Here is a 15263-nt window from a genome sequence, read left to right on the forward strand (position 1 = left end):
CAACCAGGAAACTAGGACCTGACAAAGCCCAATGCCAGCCACTGTTCTGCAACACTCTTTATTTTGACTTACATCTTTGCAATCAATCACTTTTTTGTTGTCATTTTGATCATTTAATTTTATGAAATATATATTGGTTGAGGTGGCAGGACATATGTAGTTTATTTGACTAAATGAATCAGTGAATAAATAAATGAACAGATATAGGCCAAATGAATATATCATTAATCTGGGTTATGCACAGTGGAGCGTGGGGCCAGGACCATGACATGGGTTTGGGTGAAATTTCTGGGGCTATTAAGCTGAGACATCTGTCTCTGAGTCTACTCATCTTACAACATGATTTCTTCACTCTCCAGGACTCCCCTGGCAGGATGGGGCTACATTCTCCTCTCTTCATGCTCACTGTTCATCATGGATAATCTTTTCAGATGTTGCTTCCTGCTTATGCACAGGAGTAAAGTATTTGCTGAGTTCAGAAGGAAGGCTTCTCTCTCAACCATTTAGTGTCCAGGCCTTCTTTCTCCTCAGTCACTTATAGAAAGATGTATGCAACTCTTCCCAATTGTTACTGTATGTGAAAAGCTGGCTTTGGTATATTTGGGTCCCAGCTGTGACCAAATAGGCAAAGCCTGTCTGCCTGCCATCACTGGGTGAGCTCTCCTTGATGAGCTGAGTGGACCCTGACTGCTCGTATAGTCATGGCTGTGGCAGAATATGAAGAATATTCTTCATGGCCTTGGGTTTCCTGTTGCACTAGATTCCAGTTTCATCTCTTCATTTAATTTTTTAAACTTTACTGAGGAATAATTGACAAATATAATTGTATACTGGAGAAGGAAATGGCAACACACTCCAGTATTCTTGCCTGGAAAATTCCATGGACAGAGGAGCCTGGCAACCTACAGACCATGGGTCACAAAGAGTTGGACAGGGCTGACCATGGCTTCCTTGCTGGCTCAATCGGTAAGGAGTCTGCTTGCAATTCGGGAGACCCGGGTTTGTTGCCTGGGTCAGGAAGATCCCCTGCAGGAGGGGATGGCAACTCACTCCAGTATTCTTGCCTGAAGAATTCCACTGGACAGAGAAGCCTGGTGGGCTACAGTCCACGGGATTGCAAAGAGTCGGACACAACAAGTGAGTAACACCTGAGCATGTGCACACACACACATGATTATATACATTTAAAGTGTACAAGGTGATAATTTGATACACATACACACATTAGAGCAAGGTAAGTAACACATCTGGTAGTTCAGCTGGTAAAGAATCTGCCTGCAATGCAAGAGACCTGGGTTGGATCCCTGGGTTGGGAAGATCCCCTGGAGATGAGAACAGCTATCCACTCCAGAATTCTGGCCTGGAGAATTCCATGGACAGAGGAGCCTTGCAGGCTATAGTCCACAGGGGTCACAAAGAGTCGGACACGGCTGAGCGACTTTCCCTTTACACTTCTATCACCTCACATAAGTAACATAGTTAACTTTGTGTGTGTGGTGAAAATGCTTAAGATCTACTCTCAGCCACTTTTAAGTATACAATACTGTTTTATTAGCTAGAGTCCACCTCTCAGTTTTTATTGGGTTCTTTGTTATCTTCTGATAGTCTGGTATTTGGAAGGTGTAAGAATACACATTGGAATATTACTCAACCAAAGGAATGATAATGGGTCATTTGCAGAGACATGGATGGACCTAGAGTCTGTGATACAGAGTGAAGTAAGTCAGAAAGAGAAAAACAAATATATTTACTGTTTTATATATATATATGGAATCTATGGTACTGATGAACCTATTTGCAGGGCAGGAATAGAAATGCAGACATAGAGAACAATGGATGGACACAGAGGTGGGGTGGGCTGAATAGGGAAATTAAGATTGACATATATATATACTACCGTGTGTAATAGTAGCTAGTGGAAACGTGCTGTTTAGCACAGGGAGCTCAGCTCAGTGCTCTGTGGTGATCTGAATAGAACAGATGGTCAGAGAGGGAGGTCTTTGAAGGGAGGGATATATGTTTACATATAGCTGATTTAATTCATTGTACAGCAGAAACTAACACAGCTTTGTAATACAACTAAACCCCATTTTTTTTTTTTAAAGAAAAACAAAATCTTTTAAGGGCTTCAAAACCTTTCTTTTAAAGAATGTCAGCTTTGCCCTCCTCAACTGAAATCCCCAAAGCCCTTTATTAGCACCCTTTTTCCATCATGTTCTGAAGCCTGTCCTGACCTCTTTATTAGCTGGGGTCAGAGGAAGTGACCAACAAGCACTGAGTAGTGTGTGTCCCAGGAAAGGAGTACGTGCCTGGCGAGATTTCAATAGGAGGCAGGCTGGTCCCTCCCTGCTCTGCTATGTCCTGTCGTGTGAGCAGGAACAGTTACTTACCTTTTTGGGTCCCATGCTCCACATTTATAAAATTCTGCTCATAGTGCCCTCTTGGGCTCTTGTGCAAATTAAATAAGAAAGTCTGTGAAGAGTACTTAGCACTTTCTTTCAGTTATTCACTCAGCAAATATTTCTGGAACGTCTACTGTGGGCCAAGTACCCGTCTAGGTGCTGGGAATAAAACAGTGAACAGCCACTTATGGTTCTTCAACTGAAATTTAAGATGGATAATTCCAGGGAGCTCCCCAAATAAGATCTGTCTGTATTTTTCTAACATTGTTTAGTATTTATGATAAATGAACTCATGCTAGTTCCAGGCACAGATCCAAGCGTTTTGCACACGTAATCTTATGATAAACAAGCAGGACCTGCAGGATGTCATCATAAACGAGCCTTTATGTTGAGTCCCACAGCTTCTTCAGACTCCTCTTCTAGGACCAGTTTCTCCCTTGCCCTGTGATGGAAATCTGGGGCCAGATCCCACAATTTTTCTGGTCACTCTTAGGTAATAAAAATCCCCTAGCTGCTCGAGTTTCCCCAAACAGCCTCAGTTCAGTAATTTAAAGCGTTCATTCCCACATCACAGTCAAAATTCCTCAAGGTCATTTAGAGTTGAAGCTTCTTTTGCTACGTCCCCTCCCCCTTCAACGATCCCCCTCACCCCTTGGGCCTTGGGCAGACTGGGAGCCATTGGTAGGCAGGGCTATGACCTCTGACCCTATACCAGGCACTTCTTTTGGATATGGGGAACACATCTCCTTCCTTAGCCTCTGGGCTGCCATCTTGGGTAGGCACTAGCCATATCTCCAGGCTGTGTACTCCCTCCTGTGTGCACACTATTTGGGGAAACACTCCCAAATCCGATGAACTCCCAAAGCATGGGCTTCCCTAACTCAGGAGACTCTCTCCAGAGCATATGCCAAACATAGTCCCCTTCTGACTTTTCCAGGCATGGAAATGACCCAGGTCCTCTGTGTCCAGCAGGCTGAGGGCTGTAGGGAACACTTAGACTTACTCTCTGTCTGTCTCTTCTTTCACTGACTCCAGTTCCAGCACACAGCGCAAAAACTCCTTAGGTAGCAGGGACCACATGGTCTAATGGTTAGAACCAAAGACTCTGGGTTCAGAATTTCAGCCCTGGGTTCTGATGTCAGTTCTGCCACAAGCCAGCTGTGTGATGCTGGGCAATCTACTCCATGCACTCTGTGCCTCAGTTTCTTGATCTGTGTAATAGGGATGATGAGAAAGCCCATCGCCTAAAAGTTTCAGGAAGATTAAATAAGACACAATTTGTAAAGTCCTTAGAGCAGTTTCTCAGACATTTTGGGCAAGTGTGTGTTAAATAAATATCAGGTGGGGAAAAGAGTCTGAATGCTAAATAGCAAAGGCACGTTAATGGCAAATTTACCAGACACTCTTGACTTTTAGGTGTTCTGGGTTCTTTCATCTCAATCTCTTTCGGGTGAGGTCCAAGCAGGACTGCTTACAGCCTCAAGACCCTCAGGCATAGCTGGTTTTTGAGGAGAGTCTGAAGGTCTTTTTTTTTAAGCATTGTATTATAATTTTATTTATTTATGACTGTGCTGGGTCTTTGTTGCTGCACAGGCTTTTCTCTAGTTTTGGTGGGCGGGGGCTAGTCTCTAGCTGTGGAGTGTGTGGTCCAGGGCACTTCAGTAGTTGTGGTGCATGGGCTCTAGAGCCCAGACTCAGTAGTTGTGGTGCGCAGGCTTAGTTGCTCTGTATGGCATGTGGGTCTTCCCAGACCAGGAATCGAACCTGTGTCTCCTGCATTAGCAGGCAAATTCTTTACCACTGAGTCACCAGGAAGCTCTGGAGGTCTTCTCAAATACTAGAAGACACCCAGTCCTGTTTTACTTCAAGTGCTAGAAACGCTAGAAAATATGTGGGTAGGGAGGGTGACTCAGGGCATTAGAAGGAATGACCATAGCAAGATTTCCCAGACAGAGTTTTCCAGAAAGGGTTTCTGGGAAAAGCAAAATGATGGTGGGCTCTGAGAGTTTCATTCTGTAACACTCCACCAGCCCAGCAGCCCTATTATCTCACATCTTGTTCTGCTCTGTTCGTTACTGTCCACTCAGGATGGGGACAGCCACATGGATTATGGGACATTTTTGAGTATCTTAAAACAATTAATTATCCTACTCTTGACAGGCTTAAGGGGGCTAAAACTGAAACACAGAGAAATTATGCAACTGAGCCAGTCACGTAGCATGGGTGGGGCTGAACTGGGTCAGATCTCTGGACTCCAGACTTACGTTGAATCTGATGAGATCCACCGCTGGGCTATTATCCCAGCACGGAGTTTGTTTAGTCACAGAAGCTGCTAACATGATTTCAGAGATGTGTGGTCAGGGACCCTGGGGTCATCTGGTGAAAATGACGTTACCAGGAAATTTAAAAACTCAGAGCTCTGGAGAAAGTTGTGTGTGAGGATGGAGTTGGAAAAAAAAAAAAATCAAAACAAGACTAGAAATTACCGTATATATAAACAAAAGGGAAATTATTTCACTATGGAAAATATGGATATAAGATAAAGGTATTGTTAGCTCAATGATAACTTCCAGAACATGCCAAGGTTAGTGTAGCCTCACAGAATTGGAGGAAACATTTTATCATTGCATGTTTGCATTTAATTTTGAGTATCTGGCCATCTAGGAATTCACTTAAAAAATGTTTCTAATTGAAGGATAATTGCTTTACAATATTGTGTTGGCTTCTGCCATACATCAACATGAATCATTCATAGGTATACACATGGCCCCTTTCTCTTGATCCTCCCTCCTACCTCACACCCCTTCCCACCCCTCTAGGTTGTTACAGAAGCCCCAGTTTGGGTTCCCTGAGTCATATGGCAAATTCCCATTGACTATCTATTTTACATATGATAGTGTATATGTTTCCATGCTACTCTCTTCATTTATCCCAGCCTCTCCTTCCCCCAACGCTTGTGTCCATGAGTCTGTTCTCTATGTCTACGTCCCCGTTGCTGCCCTGCAAATAAGTTCATCAGTGCCATCTTTCTAGATTCCATATATATGTGCTAATATATGATATTTGTTTTTCTCTTTCTGACTTACTTCATTCTATATAACAGACTCTAGGTTCATCCACCTCCTTATAACGGACACAAATGCATTCCTTTTTATGGCTGAGTAGTATTCCATTGTATATATGTATCACAGCCTCTTTATCCATTCATTTGTCAATGGACATCTAGGTTGCTTCCTTGTCCTAGCTATTGTAAATAGTGCTGCAATGAATATTGGGGTACATGTGTCTTTTTCAGTTATGGTTTCCTCAGGGTACAGGCCTAGGAGTAGGATTGCTAGGCCATATGATAGTTTTATTCCTAGTTTTTTAAAGTAATCTCCATACCGTATTCCATAATGGTTGTATCAATTTACATTCCCACCAACAGTGCAAGAAGCTTCCCTTTTCTCCACACCCTCTCCAGCATTTACTATTTGTGGATTTTTTGATGGTGGCCATTCTGATCAGTGAGAGGTGATATCTCATTGTTGTTTTGATTTGTATTTCTCTAGCAACGAATGATGTCAAACATCTTTTCATGTGTTTATTAGCCATCTTTATGTCTTCTTTGGAGAAATGTCTGATTAGGTCTTTTGCCCACTTTTTGATTGGGTTGTTTGTTTTCCTGGTATTGAGCTTATGAACTGCTTGTATATTTTGGAAATTAATCCTTTGTCAGTTGTTTCATTTGCTGTTATTTCTCTCATTCTAAGGGTTGTCTTTTCACCTTGTTTATAACTTCCTTTGCTGTGCAAAAGCTTTTAAGTTTAATTAGGTCCCACTTGGTTATTTTTGTTTTTATTTCCATTACTCTGGGAGGTGGGTCATAGAGGATCTTGCTGTGATTTATATCATACAGTGTTCTGCCCATGTTTTCATCTCAGAGGTTCATAATTTCTGGTCTTACATTTAGGTCTTTAATCCATTTTAGGTTTATCTTTGTGTATGGTGTTAGGAACTGTTCTAATTTTATTTTTTTACATGTAGCTGTCCAGTTCTCCCAGTGCCACTTGTTGAAGAAACTGTCTTTTCCTCACTGTATATTCTGCCTTCTTTGTCAAAGGTAAGTTGCCCATAGGTGAATGGGTTTATCGCTGGGCTTTCTATCTTGTTCCATTGGTCTATATTTCTGTTTCTGTGCCAGTAGAATACTCTCTTTATGACAGTAGCTTTATAGTATAGTCTGAAGTTAGGAAGATTGATTCCTCCAGCTCCATTCTTCTTTCTCAAGATTGCTTTGGCCAATCAGACTCCTTTGTGTTTCCACATGAATTGTGAAATTTTTTGTTCTAGTTCTGTGAAAAATGCCATTGGCAATTTGATAGGGATTGCATTGAATCTGGGGAATTCACTTTTTTAAAAAGTTTTATGAAGACTCAAAAGGAGTTGAAAAAATATCTTTCTTTGATTTTCTACTCTTTCTCAGTTCTTCTCTTGGTTCCCATCAAGTGAAGCAAAGAAGAGTAGACAGAGAATGGGTTCTATAATTGTGGAGATCTGGGTTCAAATCTTGATTCTAATACTTTAATAATTATATGTATATATATATATATAATTTATTTGTTTTGGCTGTGATGGGTCTTCATTGCTGCACAGGCTTTTTTCTCATTGTGGAAAGTGGAGGCTACTGTCTACTTAGGGTATGAAGCCCTCCCATTGCTGTGGCTTCTCCTGGTGCAGAGCACGGGCTCTATAGTGCATGGACTTCAGTAGCTGCGGCTCACGGGCTCTAGAGCCCAGGCACAGTAGTTGTGGTATATAGGCCTTGTTGCTCCACAACATGTGGGATCTTCCTGGACCAGGTGTTGAACCCTTGTCTCCTACATTGGCAGGCAGATTCTTTACCACTGAGCCTCCAGGGAAGCCCCCTGACTCTACTACTAATGAGGTGGTCTTGAGCAATTTACTTAGTGTCTCTGACCTTCAGTTTCCTTATTTATGGAACAGTTATAGTGACACTAACAGGGTTGAAGTAAGCAAAGTCTCTCCCAATGCCTGGTTCACAACAGACACTCATCTAGGGATGGGCTGCAGCATATCTTAGACTCATGAAAAATCCCAGTTCAAAATGGATTTATCGAAGGAGTACAGCACGGATGCAAGGATAGATCCAAAGAACAGACTAAAGAACTCAGAAGTAGACCAACTAAGTGCTTAATTAATTTTTGACAAAAGTCACAATATAATTCAATGGGAAAAGGGTGATGTTTTCAACCAGTGGTGCTGGAGCAATTGGACATCTATATACAAAAAAAGAAAATAAACTTTGATTCATACCTTGCATCATGTCCAAAAATTAACTTGAAATGGATCATAAACCTAAATGTAAGAGCTAAAACTTTACCCTTTGAGGAGAAAAACAGGAGAAAATTTTTGTGACTTTGGGTTATACCAATTTTTTTTTTAGAAAACAAAAAGCACAAATCTGATAAGGTGGACTCATCCGTGTTAAGAAATGTTTGCTAGTCAAAAAGACGCTGCTAAGAAAATGGGAAGCCACAGACTAGGAGAAAATATTTGCAAAATGGATTTGTTTCTTTAATATTGCTGTCTTCTTGATACTGTGGTATAAAGTAGATGTAATCAATAATTCTTGTGTCCTCCCCATCCTCTCCCTGATAGAGTGCACTTTCTATATGCTTTCCCTTCCTCCCTTACTGTTTATGTCATTATTCACAGCCATAATTCTCATAATATTGTTATGAGTGAGGGCTGGAGAGAAGACTGAAACTTGTGTTATGAGGTTGCAAGCACTTCATCTAAATTCCATTCTTGGTGGGAGAGAAGAGAGCAATGATGAAAAATACAGAGACAAGCATGTGTCCATTAGGAAGCAACCTGAAGCTGTTGGCAACCCTCTCAACAATGACAACAAAAAGCATAGACTGAGCATATGGCACTAAGGGCTGTGCTTGCATCATTTAACTGTAAGAGAAACATATGCAGGAGTCATCCTAGGGTCCCAGAAGAAGCAGGGCCACCAAGCAGGCCTCCAGAAGAAATTCATCTGGGTTGTTCCTTTCTGACACCTGCAATGGATTTTGTTCTTCCTGTGTCTCTGGATTGCTTTATCCTTTGGACGTCATTCTAGATTCATCCACGTCTTTTCTTGGTTTTACCATTTTGGGACTGTTGGCTTGATTTTGAAGATTTATTTTGTTTGAAACTGCAGTCTCTGTTTGGCTTGCTGGCACCAGACTTCGTACTTCCTTGCTGTGTAAATCTGGTAACCCTCCCTGCAATCTCCTCTCTGTGTCTTAAAGCTTCCAGTTTGCACTTTTTGGCCATCCCTGGGTGATTACCTATCTCATATATCCCAAGGTACATAAGCATCATTACTGGCATCAACAGGCAACACTCTTATGGGTCTCTCTTGTTCTTATGTCCCTGGCAAACCACTGTAAGCATAGTTGAAGGAGAAAGCCTTCAGGTACTTATGACAAGTACAGGTTGAGGAGGCCATGTCTGCCTTGGCCAAGGAAGCTGTGGCGCTTTTGAAGTAGATGTAACTGTGAGGATGTCCTTATGGATGTCAGCCAAGTTCCTGTGTATGGAAGATCTTGGAGTTGGAATGGTCAGCCTGTTGATACTTGAGAGTCAGCTGAAGACTTATGGGTGAGCACAGATCAAACCACAGGGTGAGTAGACCAGTGGGGAAAACAGAGCATGTGCTCACCATTCTGCTCTTTCCACAGGTGTCCAAATAGAATTAGAGCCAGTGGCAGCAGTGAAAGTCCCAGTGCCTGGGATATATATATGCATGTGTATGTATCCAGCTTCCCGCTGGAGCAGAGGGAAGGTACCATGTTTCCCTTCAGCTTCAATTTAACAACAGCAAGACCACAAGAGATGTTTTCTCTAGAGTTGATTCCCCACAATAGTCTGGCTGCAATTCACAGGCTGCAGAACAATGGGGGTGGGGGTAGGGGGGAGGGTGCAGAGAATCCCTTTGGGTTTATTTCAATTTAGGATGAGAACCTCTTAGAATAAGTAAGCATCCTGGGGAGAGGAAGGACAGACACCAAAGTCTTCAATTTTGAGCTCTGTGATCATTTTAACCCAGGGTCTGCTAGGTTTCAAAAGCTTGAACTGTGGTCAGTTGCTCATCAGAAGAATTCCTGCTCCTCCGCTGACCTGCTCCTCCCTTGACAGCAAAGTGATGTGTGAATGGTCTCTGTGTGATGCTCTGGAGGAGCAGTTATGTGCCCTAGAACTGGAGAAAAATTTGTCCACAGTAAGTATCTTGCACTCTAAACTGTTTCCACTTCACATAGACTGTTGAAAAGCATCTGGAAGATATATATTCATTATTGTTAAAAAAATAGATTTATGAGTGTTATGAGATTATGATGCAGAAGACAGAACCTCTCAGTGTTTTTAAAGTGCAAACCCACACTCGCCAGCCTTGTCTTAGAGTGATCAAGCTGACAGGGACTCAAAAACTCACACAGTTCATATAATTTTACCGACTGAAGCCCCCAACGTCCAACAATTTTACAGTTCAGGAATCTGAGGAGCGGAAAGGCTCGGGGAGGATTTATTATATTTGCATAGTCAGTGGAAGAGCTGAAACTTAAGCCCTGGTTCCTTGATAGTAAATCCTGCACTTGCCTCTAACTGTCTCTTATCTAAATTAAGGTATTTGACTTTCTGTCTTTGAAAACCTGTATAGACATCACGGTTATTTCCCCAGAGAGAGATGAAGCATGAACTAATTTTCAATGAGAGTGAGTCTGGGGGGAACAGTTCCAACTGGGCACATTCTTTCCTCCTTTTTTCATGGCCACCTGAAAACTTTGGCTGGGTGCTGGGGGGTGGGACGCTCTTCCCACTTCCCAGTCTTTTTCTTTTCACAGCTGCAAAGTTCAGTGAGTTGAACTGCTGTGCTGTGAGTTCACTGTTCACTCTGCCACGACCAACCTCTGTTGTAAATTTTCCTCCCAGAACACGTGACGATGCATTTCTTGACTATATATCCCAAGAGCAGCGGCAGAATTGTCAGAGCGCAGAGCCCCACACGCAGGAAGAAAAAGGCTCTTGGACCTGACCATTTAGGAATTCAGGACTTGGGACAAATTCGCCAGCTTTTGGTAAGTCAGCAATGCCACTTTGCTTCAGAAACATGAAAGGCTACTCCTGGCAATTTGTAGATGCAGTTTTCTCTTCCTTTCCTTTTTTCTAAGGCAGTTTTGTCTTGAATTAAAAATAGGTTGATGCTTGGCAGCGAAAAGTAAACTTTCTTTTTTTCTGCTCCATCAGCTCAAAAAGTTTCCCAGGGATTCAGACCTTATTTCTTTTCTCTCTGCAACCCTGTCTTAAAGGGATTTTTTTTTTTTTTTTTTTTTTTTGCTTTTAAACTGACTGAAGCAAAGCTTTTCACATGTTCACTTTATGAAATGAAAATTTGATGGACATGTAAAAAAATGAAAGTCTTCTTTTTTTTCCTCCCACCTCCCGGTGCCCATTTCCCCGCGCACCCCAGTCCTCATAGCTGACTCCTGTTAACCGCTAAGAGGGACTTAGAGTTACTTCTCCAGGCAGCAGCTGTAAACCTTTCTGATCCTATAGTTCCGCAAACATGGTGCTGCCCTCTTTTCTGTAACTGCGGTCGGGTGGGAGAGTCCTAACCTGCAGCTTTCTCCCCAGCTCCTGGCAGTGTGAACTGAGCTTCAATGCTGAAGATGGAGTCTCTGAACAGCACAGACGCTGGCACCGCAGCCCCCAGCGCCCCCCTAGAGTCCCCCGTATCCGGCAGCGGCCACGGCAACGAATACTTCTACGTTCTGGTGGTCATGTCCTTCTACGGCATTTTCTTGATTGGGATCACGCTGGGCTACATGAAATCCAAGAGGCGGGAGAAGAAAGCCAGCCTCCTGCTGCTGTACAGGGACGAGGAGCGGCTCTGGGGGGAGGCCATGAAGCCGCTGGCCACGCTGTCTGGCCTGAGGTCGGTGCAGGCGCCCACGATGCTGAATGTGTTGCAGGAGAGCGTGGCTCCTGCCCTATCCTGCACCCTCTGCTCCATGGAGGGTGACAGCGTGAGCTCTGAGTCCTCCTCGCCCGATGTGCACCTCACCATCCAGGAGGAGGGGGCGGACGATGAGCTGGGGGAGACTTCTGAGACCCCTCTCAACGAAAGCAGCGAAGGGTCCTCGGAGAACATCCATCAGAATTCCTAGCACCCCCTAGGACCCTCTGGAGGTGACCCTATGAACCAGCACCCTTAGAGCGAGGAAGGACACTTTCCGTATCGGGTTTCACTTTTGCAGGGCAACTGCCACTTCCAAGGGACCCACGGCAAGCCCCTGAATAGGGGGTGGGGTGGGGTGGTCGTGGTGGTAGTAGGGGTCAAGGCTCAGACGGGGCCAGCCGCAGCCTGGAGTCCGCCTCATGCCTGTGGTGTAGACCTGCAGCTGAAACAGGCCTGAAGACGCGTGGTGTGTACCTTTCCTTGGGTCCTGGCGGGCGGGGTTCCCGTGCGGAACTCGGCAGGTGGGATGTCCTTGCGATTGTACTCTCAGGGGATGCCCCGGGTAACTCCTGCAGCATCTGCCTACTCCCAGGGCTGCCAAAGGCTTAGGGCGTCCCAAGGGACTAGTTTCGGTTTGCTAATTTGCCCAGAGCTTTGTTCTTCTAGATCTGATTCGCTGTAAGAGCCTTTAATGTGAACCTGTGGTATTAGTTCACCATAGGTTACAGAGCTTCTTTTAGGGGGTCTTTCTGGATAGAGCAGGGGGATATTTGTTGGAGGGGGACTTTTGATGGGAGGAAGCTGGAGATCTCTACCTGGTCCATTTGCCTACTGTAAGGAGAAAACCAGGCGACTTTTAAACCGGTCAACATGAGCTGAGATGATAAGAATAATCTGCTACTTGACCCTTTGTCTAACCTGTGACCTTGAACTCTGACCTGGGACCATCCAGCATCATGTGCTGGCATGACCTTTTTTTTTTTTTTTTGGAAGGGTTTCCCCAGAATCTAACCTGCATTCCGAATGGCTGTGCAGGGAATATTCCTGATCTTTCCAGAAGGGGTGATGGTGGGGTTGAACCAAGCCAAACTGTTAGCTCCGCTGCTGCTTTTTATTCCCAGCCCAGTTTTCTGAGCTGGGAAAAGATATACTGTGGGCCTCCCCGACATGGCATTTGGTCACATAGCTGAGACTTAGAAGGGCATACTCTGGCAAGATTGTTCAGAGTTGGGGGTCCTCTGTTTGTGAATCCCAAGCCCAGACTCTGATATGCTGTGTGGTCCTGCGCATGTCATCCACAGACTTACTGCCTTCCTAAGACTCCTGATCATCTAGATCCCCAGGGGTCTGGGAGGATGTCTTTAGATTTTAAGACTCTGTGATGAATCCTACATGGCCTGGTGTGAGGAAGCTTGGACAGACTATTTCCTCACTGGCCAGTAGTCTGCAAAAGGATCTGCTTACTTAAAGGAGCAGTTGGTGACCGAAAACACGTGTAACTGGGAGATCCAGGGCGGCTCCCCCACCATCCCCTGCTGTCACTTTCCCAGCAGTGAATCCAAGAGGCAGATCCCATATTTTACTCCGCCGAGTTGTCTGGGTGGTGGACTGTTAACACTCCGGTTCAGGGAATGAGACATCTAAGAGAAAAGACTCAGGAATGCGTGCTAATGTCTCCCTGTATTCCTGTGGTCAGTCACTTTGCAGCAGACTCTTTGAGCCCTCGAAGACAAGGAGGAAGAGAAACACACCAAAAGGTCAAATTTAATTCTAGTAAAAACATAAAACTTTTTTTTTAAACAAACACAATCTCCCTGGACTGGAGACAGCAGTAACTACTGTTTCCATGGAAGGGTTAACAGCGTAGGGACTGGTTTATCAGCTCGCCTTAACATAGTGCTAGAGGAAATTTATGTTTGGCGGGGGAAAAGGGCCCTCCGTTCACTTTAAAATTCAGAGTGTGGATTTACTCCAAAGGGGGCTGTTTAAGGTGAAAGAAGCCAAGTTGAGTTTGGCCCCTTGCCTGGAATCACTTGAATTCTGAAACTTTACTGCGACGGACATGTGCGTTGTCACATTTTCCATTGCTTAATCCTGAAGTTTGGTGCAAGTCTATCTGCGCCTATTAAAAAGTGATGTATATACTTCCTTCTTATTCTATTAAGTTGTATAAAATTGTCTTCTGTATTTAACAGTTTGTAATTTTCACGATATTTTTTTTAATTTAAATAAAAAAACACATTTTCCCTATGGAAGTTATGAGTTCTCTCTTTGATTCTTTAATATAACTCCTAGTTTCTAAGACATCCCAGATGCATTTTTCCAAGCCATCTCTGAATCCGGGTCATCTTTCAAATCAGACTCACATGAAAGCATATCTTATTTCTGCCTAAATCATAGAATGAGCAGGGCTGGGGTTTTCCTTCCTTTGAAGGAAAGCTTTTCCATGCTTTGCAGTGAACAAGAAGCAGGCTGCACGTGGGTCTTACATCCACTTCTGTTTTTCAATTTGGTGGTCATGGGGCCTTGGAACTTGAACATGGAATGACATAGTGACTGTGGCAAAGATGTTGCTCCAAACCTGGTTGCAAGAAAACCTTTGATTTACATGTTGGCTGGACGAATATTCACACATGGCTGCAACAGCACAGACAAATGGGCAAGGAGCTGCTATATATAGATGTTGTGTATACATTCATATGGACACAAACATAATGGGGAGGCAGAGTTTTACATAGACACAAACTTAAGAACATACCCAAGCACACAGGCCATGAGTTGGGGTTGGTCCTCCTTCCTCTCCCAGCACCACCCCCGCCTCCAGCCCTCATGAAGACTGATTGTCTAGTTTCCTCCCCTGGGGTCTTGCTTTAGCTCTGGTCCAGGTTGAGCACAGCCAGCCTATCTCCTTTAAATTTGTGTTTACATAGTAAGAAACGCTAAAGAAAAATTACCCAAACCAGTGACTTGTCTTAAATTATGCAGATGGTAGAGAATAGCCTCACTTTTCTGTTTCTCTGTTTTGTGCAAGGTGTTTGGCTTTTCTGTTTGAAGTAAATGCTTCCCCTGTGTTCACAAATAACTGTCTCCCTAAAGGATTTATCTGGCCAAGGTACAGGGGAGCCTGGATCCTTGTCAAGGTACAACAAGTGTCTCAGTCCACCTGCAGGTACTTTGACAATGTAAGATGAGAAGATTATTTTAAAAGACAAGGAAGCCCTTCAGTTGATTCCAGCTTAATGTCATTCTTGGGGAGGAAACAGTTAAGGAAAGAAGCTTTTACCGTGGGCGGAAGAAGAGGGAATTCTAAACTCTAATTGTCCTAAAAATATGTGGAGTACACTGTGTCGTTTTAATGGAATATTTGTTTTCTTTAAAAAAAAAAAAAAACAAACTTCTAAGCAGAACCTAAGACCCAAGGGGTTTAGTCTGTGTGGATTTACTCATGCATGTGAGAAACTGGAGAAGGGAATTTGGCCTCATGCACCTAGGATATTAGAACCATATTTTAAAGCACTTAAATGTTAGGGATGAGGTAAATGGATCGTCTTGCTTGTTCCATGCTGTTCTAATTACACCTTTGTACGTCAAAGTCAGACAGGGATGCTGCAGAGAAAAAAAGATTTCTTCCACGGGCAGAATCACAGGATCAAAACTACCGGGAAAGGCTGAAGCTGGGCCAAGGCGTGAGTGCTCTTGGCCTGTGATTCTGGTTGGAAAGTCGATCCCATGGTACATTTCAGAACTGCAATTGGAGGGTTTTGTGGTCAGGCATGCACTTTCAGGGCTCAGCTGAAGAACGGTCATTTACCATCCTGTAAAATGCTGCTCTGACCCTAGACATTGTGGAA

At 43.7% G+C, this 15263-nt stretch overlaps 1 protein-coding gene across 1 annotated transcript; it reads left to right on the plus strand.

Moving 5' to 3' along the window:
* The first annotated feature begins 10341 nt into the window (after positions 1-10341).
* KCNE4 (potassium voltage-gated channel subfamily E regulatory subunit 4) lies at positions 10342-13667 on the plus strand. The gene is made up of 2 exons (XM_044937888.2): positions 10342-10531; positions 11088-13667. The coding sequence occupies exon 2, from the start codon at positions 11114-11116 to the stop codon at positions 11618-11620; it is 507 nt and encodes a 168-aa protein (XP_044793823.1). The 5' UTR covers positions 10342-10531; positions 11088-11113; the 3' UTR covers positions 11621-13667.
* The last annotated feature ends 1596 nt before the right edge of the window (positions 13668-15263 follow it).

Source organism: Bubalus bubalis, chromosome 2, assembly GCF_019923935.1.
Source record: "Bubalus bubalis isolate 160015118507 breed Murrah chromosome 2, NDDB_SH_1, whole genome shotgun sequence".
Classification (NCBI taxonomy): domain Eukaryota; kingdom Metazoa; phylum Chordata; class Mammalia; order Artiodactyla; family Bovidae; genus Bubalus; species Bubalus bubalis.